This window comes from Pipra filicauda, unplaced genomic scaffold (assembly GCF_003945595.2).
Source record: "Pipra filicauda isolate LSUMZ 115617 unplaced genomic scaffold, ASM394559v2 scaffold260_size1094732_pilon, whole genome shotgun sequence".
Lineage (NCBI taxonomy): Eukaryota > Metazoa > Chordata > Aves > Passeriformes > Pipridae > Pipra > Pipra filicauda.
The window spans coordinates 252,989-269,881 of record NW_024104377.1 but is presented as its reverse complement, the minus strand read 5'-3'; the positions used below and the strand labels follow the sequence as shown (position 1 = coordinate 269,881).

The following is a 16,893-nucleotide window of genomic DNA, read 5'->3' as shown; positions in this document are numbered from 1 at the left end:
AAACATGAATCAGTAAGCTAAATCAGTTATCTAGTCATCATTTGCCACAGAAGTAAGCATGACAATTTTTTAGTTGTTTGATTGCTTTGACATACTGTTCTCAGGCGCCCCTTGAAATTCATCCTGAGGCTGAAAGCCATTTCAGACTGCAACTGAGCAGCTAAACAGCTTCCTTGCCTCTTGAAGTGTTCACAATGATTGCATGTGGTCCTGCCTAAGTTTTTAACAAGCATTATTTAAAATTACTAGTTTATTGTCTTAGGATAGAGGTACATCACTGAGTTTGAAGAGAAGTGTGCTGGTCTTCTACAATTACTGAGCTGACCCATCTCAGCTCTCTGAAGTGCAAACTCCTATGCTGTAATATTAGGATGGGCAGTCCTAAATTTGCTATGACTAAAAAGCTTTCCAGTTCTGTCCATCTTGTTCACTCATGTCCCTATACCCTCCTTGCCCTAAAGCAATTGCTTACATGCAGCTGAGGGACTTGATTTGAAGTCAGCCAGCCATTTGCTCTTCTCCATTTACTTTTAGCCCCACTCAGAATCTCGACTACGTTCAACATGAAGTTTTGTGAACATGTGGGTTGGTAAGCGGATAAAGCTGTAAAGCAGGGTGGTATGGGCAGAGGGCAGAGAATGGAAAGAAGTGGTGCTTCTTTCAGTAGCAATGCATATCAGTTCAAATTGGTTGCAGATTGGCTGCAATAACCCCCAGCTGTGAAGTGGTGTGACTCAGCCTTAATCTCTGAAAAAGATGGAAGTTCATGCTTTTATGTCCTGGGTAGTAAAGGCAGGTCAGCTCTTGCATGGAATCTGTTCATGTCTTATAATGTGGATAGTGTAGTATGAGCTTTATGTGAGTATACTTAAACATGCAGCTGTAAATCCCAGAGCATTCTTCCTTTCAGGCAGCAGAGATTAACTGTGATATCTCTCTCTGACAGAAGTTCAAATTTGCTTTCTTTATATTAGTTTTTGCTGGTTTTTCTTCTGCTCATTATGTATGAAAAGCAAAAATAACTCTGCTGATTCCCAAGGCACCTAGGAGAGTTGGCAGCTTTGTGTCATCAATCACTTTGTCTCACAGAAGGCACTTACTGGAGTTAAGGCTTCATGTATGAGTAGGGGAGGGGAAGCTTAGCAGGATGAATATTGTCATCCTCACCTGCCTTTAGGAGAAGTAATGTGGTCAGATTAAAATTCATGCAGACATCACAGTCATTTTTCACAGAGAAAGCCTGAGTCAGCAGCAGGTGGGCTGCTCAGAGGAACTGGGCCAGTAGAGACTGACATACAGTCTTTGTTCAGAAGACTCTGAATGCTATGTGGCACCTGAAAGCTGTAGCCATAGTTTCTCCTCAAACTCTCCTTAAGCCAAGTCCTCCCCCCCTCCAGCCTCCATTCTTTTCAAATGTCTCCCTTTCTCATGTTGCCTCAACCAAGGAAAGGAAAGACAGCGCTTCCCTGTTATCACTAGCCACGGTGACATGCTCAGGTATTAAGCAATAAGCTGGAGAAAAGTGAAACTGTGCACCCACAAATCTTTCACCCTGTCATATAAAGTATGTGTCATTATGACCACATAATTGCAGGTCTTTGGTGACATAGTGAGAGGAAAACTTTCTGTGGAAAATGTCCGAGTTTTTACACCTCTCAGTTAGCTTCTTCTCTGTTGAAGATGACCATTATTACATATTTAATTTCTAAATAATCTGAGATACTTGATAGTAGTTGGAAGCTGGAATTGATGTATAATTAATGAGAATTTAAAAAGGAAATAACTATCACCAAATAAAAGTTTTCTGAATGGTTTCATGATTGGGTTAAAAACCAGTTTGCCTCTGCAACAGAGAAAGCATACAGGAAAGGCAGGGGAAAAACATATCAACAACTCCAGAGAGAAAATGGAACACAAGAGATTGGTGACTACCTACCGTATGCCATTTTCCATCACTTATAACAGCAGGGTGAAGAGCTACTGCTTTTCCTTTGCCTAGATCAAATGAGAAATGGAGCTGTCCCCCATAAAGCTGTAGGGCTGCATAATCAACCTGGTTCTGGTGAGCCATGTAGTAAATCAGGCCACTGGAGGCAAAGGTTCTGAGATTCAACTGGATGGAAAGCCTAGACAATAAAATTTCATTGTTACTGAAAAATATTTCTTCTTCAGTGAAAAAAAGCTTTTCTGGAGGCAGAGAACAGCCTCAACCGATTTATTATTATGAAAGGAAATTTATTTTTCAAAGGCCAGAAAAGTAGGATTTGCACGGATTCTAAGAAATCATGAACTATAATGTATTTCATAATAGAAATCAGTGCTGTACCTGTCAGAAATACAAAAAGTGCTTGTCACAGGGTGAGCTGGACTTAAAGAGGGATGGGCTCAGCTATTTGTGACTACAGACTTCCCTATTGCCTCAAGAAAAGAACCCATTCCAGGATAATGTGATGGCATCCATTACTACTAGCCAGGCATGCTAGGATATAACGGGCAGACAGAGAACAGAGGGAGGCTTGAAAGGCAGAGAAGCTGATTGAGCCATTTATTATGCAAACACTAGGTTCAGAGTACATGGCATCAAACCTCTGCAATGTCCTTATGTTCAATAGCTATAACAGAAAGGCTGGAAGGAAAAATCACTCTTTTCTCATTGCCTGTGGAGACTTCCTGAGTTGAAAGAAGCATATAACAAGTGACTTGAAGCCTATGTTTTGGAGACCTTGTTGGGAGCCTCTCAAACAAGTAGAAGAGGCAGAGAGGCTATTGCACCTTAAGTCTCAACAAAATGATTCTTCTTAGTAGTCTTATCTCCTTCAAGTGCACTTTCAGCAAATACAGAGGAGAGGGTGACATGTTAGCTCCATCAGTCAAAGGAGTAGGCATGTATGAAATCAAATTACTTACAGAAGGTACAGTGAGGCTCTTAAGTCTGAGAGGAAAAAAAAATGCAGAACTCTGACCAGGAGTTAATAAACTCATGACCACTAACCTGGGAAAGACATGTTAGTTACATTATGATGGTTGTGATACTTTCTTCCATGAGAAGTCCACAGGAACCTGAAGTGAGGGCCATGTTCAAAGCTCACAATGCAGCGATCGTTCATGGAAACTGTCACTGCACTTCTTGTAGCTCAATACAAAATAACACTGTGTGCACGTGTAATTCATGATATACTCACTTCTTCCTGACAGCAGACTGATTGAAGAGCAGTGTCAGGTGGCTGCCTTTGGCAAGTCCAAACTGATGGGCACCTTGAACATGATCAGGCAGCTCATCTTTTACACAAACTACCTGTTAATAAAAGGAATTTATTAGGAAGAATAGAAGCAAGCACTGACCAGCAAGTGTTGAATGACAATGTGCCCACGTATAACTTTGTAAGAAGCAAAACTGAGCCACAAGGTAACCACAAAGTATACAGCAACATCAATCAGCTAAACTCACAATCATTCCAAGCTATCTTCAGGCTCAAAAAAACCTAGTTCTAATGATTAAGCTATGCCTCATAGACAGCATTGTCTTTTCTACTGTGAAATGTCTGTAGTTTGAGAAGTATTCATTCACTGTTTGTCTTAACTGATAGCCCTTTTGATAACAAATGCTGGAAAACAGAGTACAGTTTCTGTGTGAAAATCTTATGGACTTGGTAGAAATATTTTCCCATTTAATGAGCACACATATAATGTTATGATTTGGGGGATGGAGAGCTGAGTAACAGAGTATGAGCCAAAGCCATGCTTTAGCTCTAGGAAGGACAACTTATTTCTTTTTATAGTCACAGCTGTATGAAATGTATAAAATTTTGCTTTCTGTTGATACAGAAAAATGATTTCAGGATGCTTTGGAAACGATTCATTATAAAGATGTGCAGCTGGAGAAGGAGAGAAGCAATGCTTCCTTCTCTCTTGGGAACGGGGACCATGTGAGAGGAAACAGGTGCCACACAAGCTGCATTCAGACACTGTGTGTCTCTAGAATGGTTTGTGCCTCCTCTTTGACACAGAGCAGACACTGCATGTGTGTGACCAGGAAAATGTGAATGCAGAATTGCACAGCTAATGCAAATCTCAGCACAGAGCCACTTTGGCAGGAATACACTACAGATAATAGTTACTGTCAAGTCCTTCTGCTGGGAGATTGTCACTCCACTTTCTCTTTCCTTTTTTAGTGTCGCTGCCTGAACAATGATAAACCTAACTACACTTCCATTCCAAGTGGCCAACAGGCTGCTACAAAGATTAACATCAATGTTTCTACAGGGAATAATAATTTCAAATCCACATTCATCCATACCATAGAAGAGGTAAATATACACAGTCTGTACTTTGATAGTTCTCCACAAAGAATAGACAAAAGAAGAAGCAATAGAGATTTGCTCCAATACATACATTTTTTGTATCTGTAAGAGGTCTCAGGGGAACTGGTAAAGCCTGAAGTTCAGGTTGAATCTCAATGTCTGCGGGCTGTATGGCTGGTTTAGGCTTCTCTGACAGAAAGCAACTATCCATATCCACATGTTCATACTTCATGGAAGTGGTGAAATATAAAAGCCTGTGGTTTTTTTTTTTTAAAAAAGACATTTTAAGAGATGCGATCCCCAATCCCTACATTTCCCAAGCACAAGGAGAGTATTTTACCAGGTCTTTCACTAGTAACAGGAGAAAGGGATAGAACTGGCATCTGGGACAATCAGTAATGGCAAACAATCTGTCCATAGAACAACATGAATAGACAATATTTTTGGAAAACCATCCTGTCTGGATGTGAATACAGATGAAATTATAGTAGAGAAAGCAGTGTTTTGTGCAGCATCTCTATAAACATTAAAGACATTTTTAATGCTATTTAGAAATGTAGCTGGTAATATTAATTTTCTGGCTGCTATAATACCCAGATCATGAGTATCATTCTTGTCTTATGTTAAAAACCAGGCAAACAGAGATGTCATACAAGAGATCACAAACTACATTTAATAATTACTATACACAGTTTTCCAAAACAAAGCAGTTACCCCTCTGACTTACTCCTTGTTAAAAATAAGATTGCTGATACAGCCATGAAAGGAGCCAGCCAATTTTAGCCCTAAGATGCTTTCTCCTGCTGGAATGCCACCAGCATAAAAGCTGGAAATATTAATGGGACTCATTTCTGCTGATGAACCAAGCCTCAATTCCGCAGGTTTACTTTCATCCACCTGTACAGTTATGATCCTGAAAAAGATAAAGCAGGGAAAACATGAAACGAGGTCTAAGACAGCCATTTTCAAATGAAAAGCATTCCTTTCAGCCTCATAAACGCCCTGTTCTAATAAATAAAGATTCCATCACTTTGATAATCCTTTCTATGTCTTAAAACTAAAAGACCTTCTTTAGATGATTTTTAACATGTCAAGTTTTGTCAAATATCTTTCTAAATTAATTTGATAGCTGTATTTTTTCTAATACTATTTAGTATACTTTACTCAAGTGCCCCAAGCTGTCTAGAGATTTTGAGAGCTTTCATCTACACCTTTATCAGTGGCTGTATGCTGTATACAATTACCATGTAAATCAGAACATCTGCATCAACAGCAGAAAAACATAGCCCTGATTATTCCACCTAATAAGGCAATTCCTCAGAGAGTGCAGTGAACTGACAACAGCATACAAGAATTAAAGAGGTAGTACTCTTTGCAGTCGCATGTACCTCTTACTCCGAATTAGGATGACAGAGTGTTCTTGTCCGTCACTGTATGTTCCATTAGCAGACTGAATAACTACTTTCCTAGTACTTGCTCTATCTCCAGCATTAACGTGCACTGCAAGATGACCATCAATCAGCACGATGGAAAAGAAGGGCTGTGGATATAATCAGAAGATTAATTTTTAACTACAGCTCAATTTTCTGACACTCATTGAGTGTTTAAACAGAACATTCATTGGAAAAATTTTCCTCCAACCTTGTTTTAAACAAACTTTTTAATGAAACTCAGAGACTAGTAGGCATTGTATTGGTACCTCTCAGAGTGCAAAGTCTCCTAAGAGCAAACACAAAAGCTGGAAATTTCTCTGGTCAGGCTCCAGTTAAAATGCAGGAGCTTTTTTATACCATCTCCCCACACACACACTCCTTCTCTTAGAGGCAGGAAATAAGAAGGGGCAGGTATTCCTTTGTCTTTGGATTCTAGAAGTTCCAACTGTCCATCAGATATAAATAGCAACCTAACTTGATTTTACAAAATAAAAATGGCAAAAATAATCCCCCCCAAAATCTTTGTTTTCAGTACTTGCCAAATGTGCTTGTCTTCGTCGTCGCTTTTCCAGTCCCCTGCTGAGTCCAGCAAGAATGATGCCACTGCTGTTCTTGGTAGCAAAAGTTGCCATCAGTTCTGATTCTGGGCTTAAGGACTTGGGTACCAATTCAATATATCCATCGTTCATGATGTTCACACTATGAATAGGCTATTTTATGAAGAAGATAATTAACTACAGAATTTCTCCATACATAGTGCCCAGTAAGAAAAAAATTAAAATTCAAGTATAGTTTAATCATTTTAGAATTTTTAAAAATAAATCCATTTCAATTCACTGTAAACATCACTATTCACTGTTCCATAACAATAAATGTTGCAAAACTTTAGTCTCTTACCTCCAATACACAGCCTTTTCTTACTCCATATGAATTTCTAAGCAAGTCAAAGGTGGAACGAGATATTTCCAGATTCTTGATGCATCCTACATACATTCTACTATTAAGACCTTTCCTGAAACACAAAACAAGTCTTTCTTTCCAAGGAATAGTATTTGGAATCCCCTGGGAGAAAAGATTAAGTTCTCTTCAATAAGAAAAAAAGAGAGATCTCTTTTAAAGAATGCAGTCAGCCTGGTGTAAGGGAAAACAGAGGTAATTTAGATCTTACTCTTAGAAGATGCTAAATCTAATCTTAAAAAGAGTCAGATAATGTTGTGCCCAAATGGAAACATACAAGTGTGTATTGTTGTGTTGCCAGGTCAGGTCATTTTCCAAAACTTTAAGATGAATCTTTAGCTGGAATATAATGGATTTTGTGTGAAAGGGTAACTGTAGCTCCCTACTACACTGTATTTCTTTTTGATTTTTCAAGTCTGAAGGATGCCTAATTTGGTCCCAGGTTTAAGTCAGAGAAATCTAAGGCTGTCCTGCCAAAATCTCTCACAGGTTGATATGCCAGCTAAGATTAACAAGTCTGCAGCTCTGCAATAACTTTGCAGAGACCAATAATGTGCTAGAATTTATCTTATTGTCAAGACCATGCAGAAAGTTTAATTCGATTTTCTCTTGCCATGTTTATCCTTTCACAGTGAAGCCAGTGGAAAAAATGTGACTTCACAAGTTCAGCATGGATGTACAAAACAAAAAACCCAAACATAAACTAGAAACATACTATAAAATATGTATTTGTAATGATTTTGATGATCTCTTCACAATTGTTTCTCCTCTGTTCTAAGTTACAAAACTGAATTAGAAGAATTCTTTTCTGAAGTAGAATCTTTATGCCTAAGTGCAGTTTTGCCCAAAAATGCCAGCCAGAAAACGCAAGGCTTGCACAGGTACAGATCAAAGGAGCACTGTTGCAGACAGCAGTGCTGAATTCTTGCTACAGCCTGACCCTAACAGCACATGGTTTCTATGGCAGCTGCTGTGGTGGAAATCACCCATGGAGGAGGAAAACAGAAACTTATTATGATCTGAACTGCAGTGTCATCAGACCTAGCAGTTATAAGCACCACATTAGAGTCTGAAGTCAAAGGACAGATAACTATGTGGTATACATGGCCATAAAGAAGAATTCAGACTTCACTGATTTTTTCTAATTTCAGTGGAGATAGAGTTTGTTAGTCTTTCCCTCTACTTACAAGAGTCTTAGCAAAGATGGAAAAGTAAGACACTTTACCTCACAGTCCTCGATCTTGGCAGCCCCCCAATGAAGATTGGGTCCTTATCAGAGCGGTTCAGGTCTGAAGCAACCCCAGGAGATTCTCCTTGCCTGGTTTCTTTATAATTAAGGTTATATGCATCCATGACCACCAAAACTCCTGCAAATGAAAGACAGTAAAGATCTGGAGAAGGACACAAATACAAAATTCTTCCATTTTGGCAATCTTGTCCGTAATAGAGGAAAATGTATTCCTTGACTCAGACATGTATGGACAATCTTCTTATTTTTAGAATGAGTAATTTATTGTACTTCCAGCTATTCTGTTAATCTCATTCATTCTTCTCTGCCAAAACAAAATCTGGGGAAGTCTGCAGGAAAATATATACATATGAGAATATCTTATAGCTATTAACACATTACTGCCCAAACCTGGGCCCTAAAACACTGTTGTACTAGGTACTATTAAAACACAGAACAGAAAACATGATCTCTGATATACAGACTTGGACAAAGATCTTTCACTCTTTAGAGACTACAGATATCTTTTTGTCTGGCAGTTTCTGCACTGCTTGCTCTTTATAAGATATGCTAAACCAAACATAAGATTTACACTGCTGTCCTTCTAAAGGCAAAGCAACATAGGTGTGGCTACTAAAGACACTGCACTGGAAGTGATCAGATTTGGTTGCAGTGATGTTCCCTGCAGCTATCTTAGATATTTGTATTTGTAAATGTGCAGACACCTGTTTTTTTTCAGTCTGTAGCCTACCTTGCTTCTTGTTCCGACTGAATGAGATTTTGTACCATGTTCCATTGTTGTAACGGTTTTCTGTTGTAAGAGCAAGAGGTCCTGAACCTAGATCGACAGTCAGTCTCACTCTGCCATCAACAAGCTCGAGGGACAAGAAATCTCTCTGTGAGGAAAAAAAAACAAAACCAAATAAACAACAGATTATATTCCTGGAAATTAAATATTCCAATAGAATGCATTGTTGGCAGGTTTGGGTTACTGCATGAAACAGGTTTGGTAACTCTTGTACCTGACCTATTTGTTAGGGCCAAGATGCTTATCTTTCCTATATCTAGGAAAATTAAGTTACAAATACCTCACAAGGATGTTTCTTTTGTTTTGTTGTTATTCTTATTTAAATGCACCATGAGGTTAGATTACTTGGCAGAAAAAGGCTTAAATAGCAGAGTCACATTTTTCTTTTTTTTGGACTAAGTTGAAAGTAATTTGATTTGACTGCTAGCATAATGATCAAAAACACTATCATGTTCTTTCTGCAAGAAGCAAAGACCCTCTTCACGCAGTAAAAAAGACTTCCTGAATTGCATTAAAAGTGCCCCCTCTGAACTGTAAAATTTAAGTCAGATATCACTGTGCAATGTATTCAGGCACTGAGCACATAAAGCAAATGCATAATGCAGTAACTCCGAAACAATCTGTATCGAAACAAAGCTTTGACCTCCTTCAGGAAAACAAAACCCACCAGCTAAGTATGCAGTAAACTGCACGACATGACAATGAAGGTCTGGAGATGGGTCTGGGTTATATTGCTTTTGCAGGGACTTTTATTTAATTTATTTCAGTTTACTGAATTCCCATCTTATGGATTTAATTCAATATGTGTTTTTAACATTACATTGTCCTTCTGCAAGCTCAGTTCCAAAACATGTTATACTGAAAAGGTTCCTCTAATTGAACAAAACTAGATTGTTGTCCCTACTGTTTTATTTTCTTTCCTTTAGTTAATCTCATTCTAAAACTGAAACGAATTGTGGGGAATTATTTTCATTGTTTAATTTTGTCTTTAGTATAGGTGAATATTTGCTCTAATGAATTATTTCTAGGGTTCTTGTCTTTACTCCTTTGGCTTATGATGTCAGTTACAGGTTCAATCTACACAAAGGGAGTAAACTGCTCTAATATATGTAAGCTGAAAAATAACAGAGAAAGCAAGAAACCATCGAATCATCTAAACATAGTTTTTGACAGTTTAAGAATCTGATCCATTTTCTTACAGTGCCATTTGAAGCAAGGTACAGAAGAAGCCCATTAGGTGAAAAGGTACTGAAAAATATTATTATCTGAGTCACTGTTGAGCGGAGTGCCTTCTCCACAACTGAGTATCCACTTCCATCAAAATGAAATGAAGTGTCCTCATCCTGTGGGCTACAGAAGTAGAAAAACAATTAAAAATGTTAACTGAAGATTTGTGTTTTTACAGTAATTTTTATATAAAATATAAGAAAAGTTAGATCATAGAATCATAGAATGGTTTGGGTTGAAAGGGAACTTTAAAGAATCACCTCATTCCAACCCCTCTGCCGTGGGCAGGAACGCCTTTCACTAGACCAGGTTGCTCAGAGCCCCATCCAAACTTTCATTGAACACTTCCAGGGATGGGGCATCCACAACTTCTCTGGGCAACCTTTTCCAATGCCTCACCACACTCACAGTAAAGAGTTTCTTCCTAGTATCTAATCTAAACCTACTTTCTTTTAGTTTGAGTCCATTCCCCCTTGTCCTGTCACTACATGCCCTTGTAACGAGTCTCTCTCCATCTTTCTGGTAGGCTCCCTCCAGGTACTGATCAGTCAGTGTAGCCCCCAGGAAATATGTTTAGAAAAGTGTGGGAAGAGACTTGAAACTTGATGTTATGAATAACTGAAGGATTCCAGTCAAAGGCTCCTTTCATTATAGAATCTCACAATACATGATTTTGCCATGGAGAAGGATGTATACAAGATAAGTATTCTTCCCTTATGTATGAAAAAAACCCCAATGAATTTCAAAGGAAAAAAATAATTGTTACAGCATACACCCTCTTAAATAAAATGAGCATTCCATTTATCAAAATGTTTTGCATAATTGCACTTAAAATAAATGTTATCCCCTTTCCCTGCAATATTAGATGTCTAAAAATATCTCATACAATCAAGCAGCACCCTCTGCTGTTTCTACTTGAAATATTCTGCAAAAAGGAATCTGGGTAAGCATATTTCTTTTCAATTCTTTCAACATAAAAATAGTACAATCCACAAAAGGTATCAAGCACAGTGGCTACAGTTTTGCTATGGATTTGTTTTTTAAGACTGCTTTACGCTGTTTCTTACCCTAGGAAAGAATAAATTTGCCTTACTGGAAACTGCTGAAAAACAAAGATTCCTGAATATTTTGGTTCGCTGGTAGTCCCTACTTCCAATGGACAAAACAGACAACAACAATACACTCCTCTGAAAAAGTGATTAAAAAGTGAGAAAATTCCATACAATGAAAATATTTTACACCAATGGCACATTCAGATTAGTGTTTTCAGAACAGTACGCTAATGATCAATGAAACACTGAGATTTGTCTGAGCTCATTATTTTTAGGTAGCACAGAAATATAATATTACAAATGTCAATTATTCTAAATCCATTTTTAAAAAAAAAGAAAAAAAAAAGATGAAATACCTTCCAAAACAGCCATTGCACTTGCCCTCTCTTTCTATGTAGTTCCAAAGACCAATAGATTTGCCATTCAGGGATGCCTCTCCCATGCACCCTTTAAAATGGGTCACCTTAACAGCAGGTGATTTCTATAAGACAAGAAATACTTCATGAATACAATTACTTAGTACTCCGAAAATTATGCAGCAAAATTTTTGCTTGGTTGTTTTCCTTGAACTTTAACTTTGGTAGATATAAATCATAACAAGAGAACAACATGTTTCAGCATAACCATTAACAATTATCATTCAAATCATAATAGATTAGTATGTAAAAAAGTAAAATAAGTATGTCCTTGACCTACTTACACACTTCATGGCATGAATAACAATGGCAAATTAAAAGAAGCCATGGAAGGTGCAAACAAAAACCAAATTCATTGTTTGATGTCTATACAACCTGCATGCACACACAGCCTATCCTGGTTAATACTTTATGCAAAAATTTCCAGGGAAAATTAACTTCAGGTTACTAGAAGACCCTTACAGTATCTTTGCTTTACAGTCCAAGTACCTGGCATTTCTTGATGAAGTAAACAAATCATGCAATTATTTCTAACACAGAAGTATCTCTCAAACATGTTCAAAACCATTTAGAGAATCTCAGAATTTAACCTTGATTTGCCCTCCAAGTCCTCCGATAAACACTAAGGTCGATTTGTTAACATCCAATATGCTGGCTGTCCCTGGAGAGGTTGCAGATTTAGGTGAAGGCTTCTGATTGGAATTCATTTCCTCTATGCTGAGCGTACCTGTTTTTCCAAACCTGCCAAATACAAATACTAATAAATAGTTTTAGAAATCACCAGGCTTAATCTACACATAAGATAGGCTTCTCTTTCTAAGGATAAGAAAAATCTCATCACCGAAAAACTCAGAAGATGGTTTGTGTACAACATTTACGCATTCTCATTTTAATTACCTGGTGGCATGTATTCTGTGCCATTTGTTATTGTCAATTTGAAAATCCGGGTATTCCAATCTTGTTGATCCAGAGCCCAAATCCCAAAGAAGAGCAACCTTACCCCGTCGCATCTCTACAGCAAGGAAGTCTGTCTGAAAAACAGCAAAGCTTATTCTAATACATGGCATCAAATGTGTATTTTAACAAGTAACATGGAGAAAGTCTTTCCAGATTCATGCCCCTACATCCCATATTACAGGAGCTGACTTTGGCAAAATCAGGAACAGCAAGTTTTCACTCAGTTACCTATAATGAAACAAAACCCCCTTAGGTTATACACAAGTAGGTGAATGTTTTCTTTACGGATAAGTAGAAACGTGATGTACACACACAGAGATGTATAGAAATATATTCTTCTGAGAGAATGTGAAGTGACTTACCAGTTTGTGAAGAAGTACTCTATTTCACATGATAGCATGCCACAAGGAGCTAATAGCTGTGCATTTTATTGGGATTATAGAGGGAATGAAGAGGATGGCAATGTAGCAGTGAGCCATCAAGCTCTTTTTAAACTGGGTGGATGCACCATGCTCATGAGCATCAAATTCAAGTACTTTTGCTGTGCTACCTAGCAAATCATTTGATATACTCCAGCATGCTATATGAAAGCATTCCATCAAGCGTTAAACTTCACAAGGTTAATGTACAACACAGGAAAAGGAAGGGAGAGTCTCATGACACGGTCAAGAGGCAGTGCTAAGGAATCAGATGTTTTTATTCTCTACCTTTGAGAATCTCTGGAATCATCTAAGGCACAAATGTATTTCCACCCCTAGTGAACAAATTTGTCTGCAAGGGGCTTTACTTGGTTACTTAGTTTGAAATCAAGTAAGAAAAAATATAACTACAGTCATTTAAAACATCTGACTCCCATCACCTTCAGAAAATGTACACCAGAAACCTACCTTTCCATTGCTACCCAGGTAGAAAAGCAGGTTATCTGGTTCAGCAGTTTTCACATTGAGTGTTAAGGTGTTGTAATTTGTAGATGAAATTTGGGGTTGGTAGGCACGAATGCAATCTCTATCTGCTGATACTGCAACTTTAATCTGGGGGGAAAAGAAGGAAATGGAATCTAAAGAAGTCTCACACAGCACATATTTCTGGAGTATGTACTTAGCTTCTGATCAACAAATGCAAGATTTTTGCTGAGATACCCCCATGCAATCTAAGTATTGCCACCTGGGTTAGATCTTAGCAATCTTCCAGGTATCACTTGACAAAGAGATTCACAATAGAAAAGAATGAAATCTGTCTTAATACACTCACTCAGTTAGAAGGTTTGAAGTCAGTAAAATAAACTATCCAAATACCTTAGAAAATAACAATAAATCTTGGGTCGTAAGCCCATATATCAGTAAAAGCCACTGTAATAGTAACAGAAAATAAAGATACAGAAACTCAAAATGTTTTACAATAAAAGAAACCATTTCTAGTCTATGTTGAGAGAAAGGGTTTTTTTTAAAACAAATTTAAAAGACACAGTCTGTAATATTTCTGGTTATTTCAAAGTTACAACACAGTTCATAAGATTATCCAAAAAATATATTTCTGAATATATAAGAAGTTCAACTTTTTTAAGGTTAAATAAAGAAATTCTTATTCCTGTTGTCATACCACTGATGCCTTTGACCACTGACTAGTACACTGATAAGATATTCATTCAAGCTAAATGCAGTCATCTCCAAAGAGCTTGGTAGTGTAATGACAGAAAACACATTTTAGCAGAAAAGCCTTAATTCCATCAGCTTCATTGAATATGCCTGTAACAAGCAAATGCACATAGCACACGTGTGTGTGCATATGGACACAGACATATAAAGTTTCTTCCATGTAGTAAAAATTTACAAAAAAACCCAGAACGAACTCCCAAAATTGGAAAAAGGGATTTTGCTAATACTTCTTTTCACCCCGCCAGGAACATCTGTGGCTTACAACACTTCAAAAAATACTATTCCTTCTTTTCTGCAGTGGATTCATTAAGACTGTAACAGAAGCAATAACCATATAATTAAGAAGATTTGCAGAAAGAACTGAGAGTCTTTTCTTTTTTTTCTTAACAAAACCTCCCTAAACATTACAATAACATATCCACACTAAAGTCAAAGGCAAACCAAAAATTATTGAGTGCAAAGTCATTTTCATATTTCTCTCACTTTAATGAGATCCATAGTACACTTTCGCTGTCTTTAAGGGAGAAGCAGGGATTTAAAAACAAGTATACTATTTGTCTTGGAGTATTCTGGATGCACAGCTGCTTCTTGCAAAGAAGAACATATTGCCATGACAAACCACAGTTGGCAAATTTATTGATAGAATCAATAGTCTTGATAAAAAATTTGTAACTTGATGTTATATGGGGGGAACCCACTTCAATCTCGAAAATAAGCTTAAAAATTAACATCTTGTACTAAAAAGAAGAGCAGCACCCTCCCCCTCCCCTTCTTCTTTCTTTCTCATCAAAAGCTCTTGTGACTGCTTTCTGACATACTGTATTTCACTATTTCTATAGGAAATGGAAGGAAATAGTAGATAAATTACTACCTAGCTGTTCTGACAAACTCACAAATGCAAGAACAAATGTGATGTTGAAACCTTAAAATGTACCAACAGCCCGGCAAGTATGATTTTAGAATCAGTTGGACTTCTCTTTGGACTTTAGTGAGACTCCCTCCCTGCTAAAAGTGAACGTGAAGTAAGTTAAGTCTGGGATGATGGAACTTACAGACGCTGCCTGCTTGCGGGCCTGGCTGATGAGCTCTTTAATTTCAGACAGGTTTCTGTTCAGGTTCTCTTCTAGCATTTTCAAAGGTTTGAGCCTATCCAATAAAAGACTTGCTTGTGCTTCAACTTCTTTAACGTGTTTTTCAGCTGTGATTGCTGCAAAAACATAAATTAAATGCTGAAGCAGGGTGAAAGCAAAAGGTACTATTCATTGCTAAAATACTTAGCCAAGGTGCACTGCTTCTGACCATTTTGGTTTCAGCAATTTTAAACATCAGTAAGGAATATACATACTCAGGGGTATCTCATGTGAATCCTCTAAAGGTCTTTTAAAAAAAAGTTAACACATTTTTATGGAATTAGGAAGAAACCTTCAGTCCATCAGCCTCATATTTAATGCCTATTAAAACCGAATATTAGTACTGCTTCTGCAAGAAGTGACATTTCTATAGAGCAATGAGGCAGTAAACTTACCAGCTTTTGATGAATCAGTAATAAGTTCACTTGTTTTCCTCAAAGTGTCATTAACTTGGGACAGTGTAGAAGATGTGTTCATTAGCTTTTGACTGAAATCCCCAAAGCGACTTAAACCCACCACAGCACTGGTGTTTGCAGACACAGCCAGTTCTTTCACTTCAAGCATGTATTTCCTCGTATCTGAAACCCAGGATAAAAAAAATTCAAAACTTTGATACATACTTGGGACTAACAAATGCCTGGCTTCATAACAGCAGTTACAAACATAGTCAAAACACCAGAAATGCTGTCAGTTATATTCTTTTCATAGTAAGAATTGTATTTTTGTTCGTTTGGGAAATTTGATTTCTGCCTATCTCAACAGGAAGATTATATGAATACATCAGGCTCGTAGTGTTTAAATTTCCTAAATGAGTGCTGGCACCCAGAGACACTAGTCTGAGACTTATGTTTTGAATCCTACACCCCTTGCTTTGGGCTACAATCACTTATGTAGTGAGTGCACCACTCCCAATCTCAGCCTGTGCCTTACACCCTCTGCGCCCAGAACAGTGGGAAGATGCTGTAGGTGGCACAAAAGGTTTGAGATAGGCCTGAAAGGATCCTCCTTCATCATCAGTACCCTATACAGAGGGCAATGCCACCATGAATCTCTGCCCAGATAGAAAAGACGCAACTTGAAGAAATGTAAAAACAAAACTGAAATAAAACAATGTTAAACTGGGAGTTAAGAAGGACACTCCTGTAATTTTCATACTGCCTTAATTTTCAGTGTCTAGCTTTATGTTAGATAGCATCCTGCAATTAATATCCAGAGTGACTCTATCACTAATATCACCCTAAAGCATGAATTAAGAGTCTGAATTGCAAAATTGGTATTTTAAGGCTTTGAATTTAGCATTCCAATCCACACACTAGAATCAAACAACCCTGACAGGAAGTCTTTGTCAGTGTTTTTCTAACTTAAAAACATTAATAAGGTTGGCAAAGTATTTTGGCCCCTCTTATTCACAACTTGAAAGTAATTTTCTCTATTAGTTTTCACAAACCCTAGGTCCTGCCTTTATTCAAAATAAGGACTAAAAAAAGGGGGAATTCTTATGTTTTGGAAAAGCCCAGAAAAGTACATTTTAATCTGTTAAATGAAGCCAGCATTTACAAGAAGAAAACATTTAGATGCAGACTGTAAGATTAGCAGTGCAGTATAAACCGTTTTGAAACTCAAGTCATCAAAACAAAGTAAAATCTCACTGTTCCATATATAAATTTCTCTGTACATGGGATTAAATATTCTAGAATTTCAATCTCTTCTCATACCAGTGTAATTATAC

At 37.5% G+C, this 16,893-nt stretch overlaps 1 protein-coding gene across 1 annotated transcript in view; it reads right to left on the bottom strand.

The window, feature by feature from the left end:
* Positions 1 to 16,893, bottom strand: part of LAMA1 (laminin subunit alpha 1) — a 102,354-nt gene that overhangs the window by 5,000 nt on the left and 80,461 nt on the right. Inside the window, exons 43-58 of the mRNA XM_027748319.2 lie at positions 15,560 to 15,742; positions 15,087 to 15,241; positions 13,267 to 13,410; positions 12,320 to 12,453; positions 12,013 to 12,163; positions 11,363 to 11,487; positions 9,927 to 10,077; positions 8,671 to 8,815; positions 7,917 to 8,058; positions 6,632 to 6,746; positions 6,274 to 6,444; positions 5,690 to 5,841; positions 5,029 to 5,214; positions 4,393 to 4,555; positions 3,183 to 3,295; positions 1,937 to 2,126 (exon numbers count right to left, since the gene is read on the bottom strand). Coding sequence (XP_027604120.2) covers positions 1,937 to 2,126; positions 3,183 to 3,295; positions 4,393 to 4,555; positions 5,029 to 5,214; positions 5,690 to 5,841; positions 6,274 to 6,444; positions 6,632 to 6,746; positions 7,917 to 8,058; positions 8,671 to 8,815; positions 9,927 to 10,077; positions 11,363 to 11,487; positions 12,013 to 12,163; positions 12,320 to 12,453; positions 13,267 to 13,410; positions 15,087 to 15,241; positions 15,560 to 15,742 — 2,420 coding nt within the window. The remainder of the gene's footprint in view (positions 1 to 1,936; positions 2,127 to 3,182; positions 3,296 to 4,392; positions 4,556 to 5,028; positions 5,215 to 5,689; positions 5,842 to 6,273; positions 6,445 to 6,631; positions 6,747 to 7,916; positions 8,059 to 8,670; positions 8,816 to 9,926; positions 10,078 to 11,362; positions 11,488 to 12,012; positions 12,164 to 12,319; positions 12,454 to 13,266; positions 13,411 to 15,086; positions 15,242 to 15,559; positions 15,743 to 16,893) is intronic.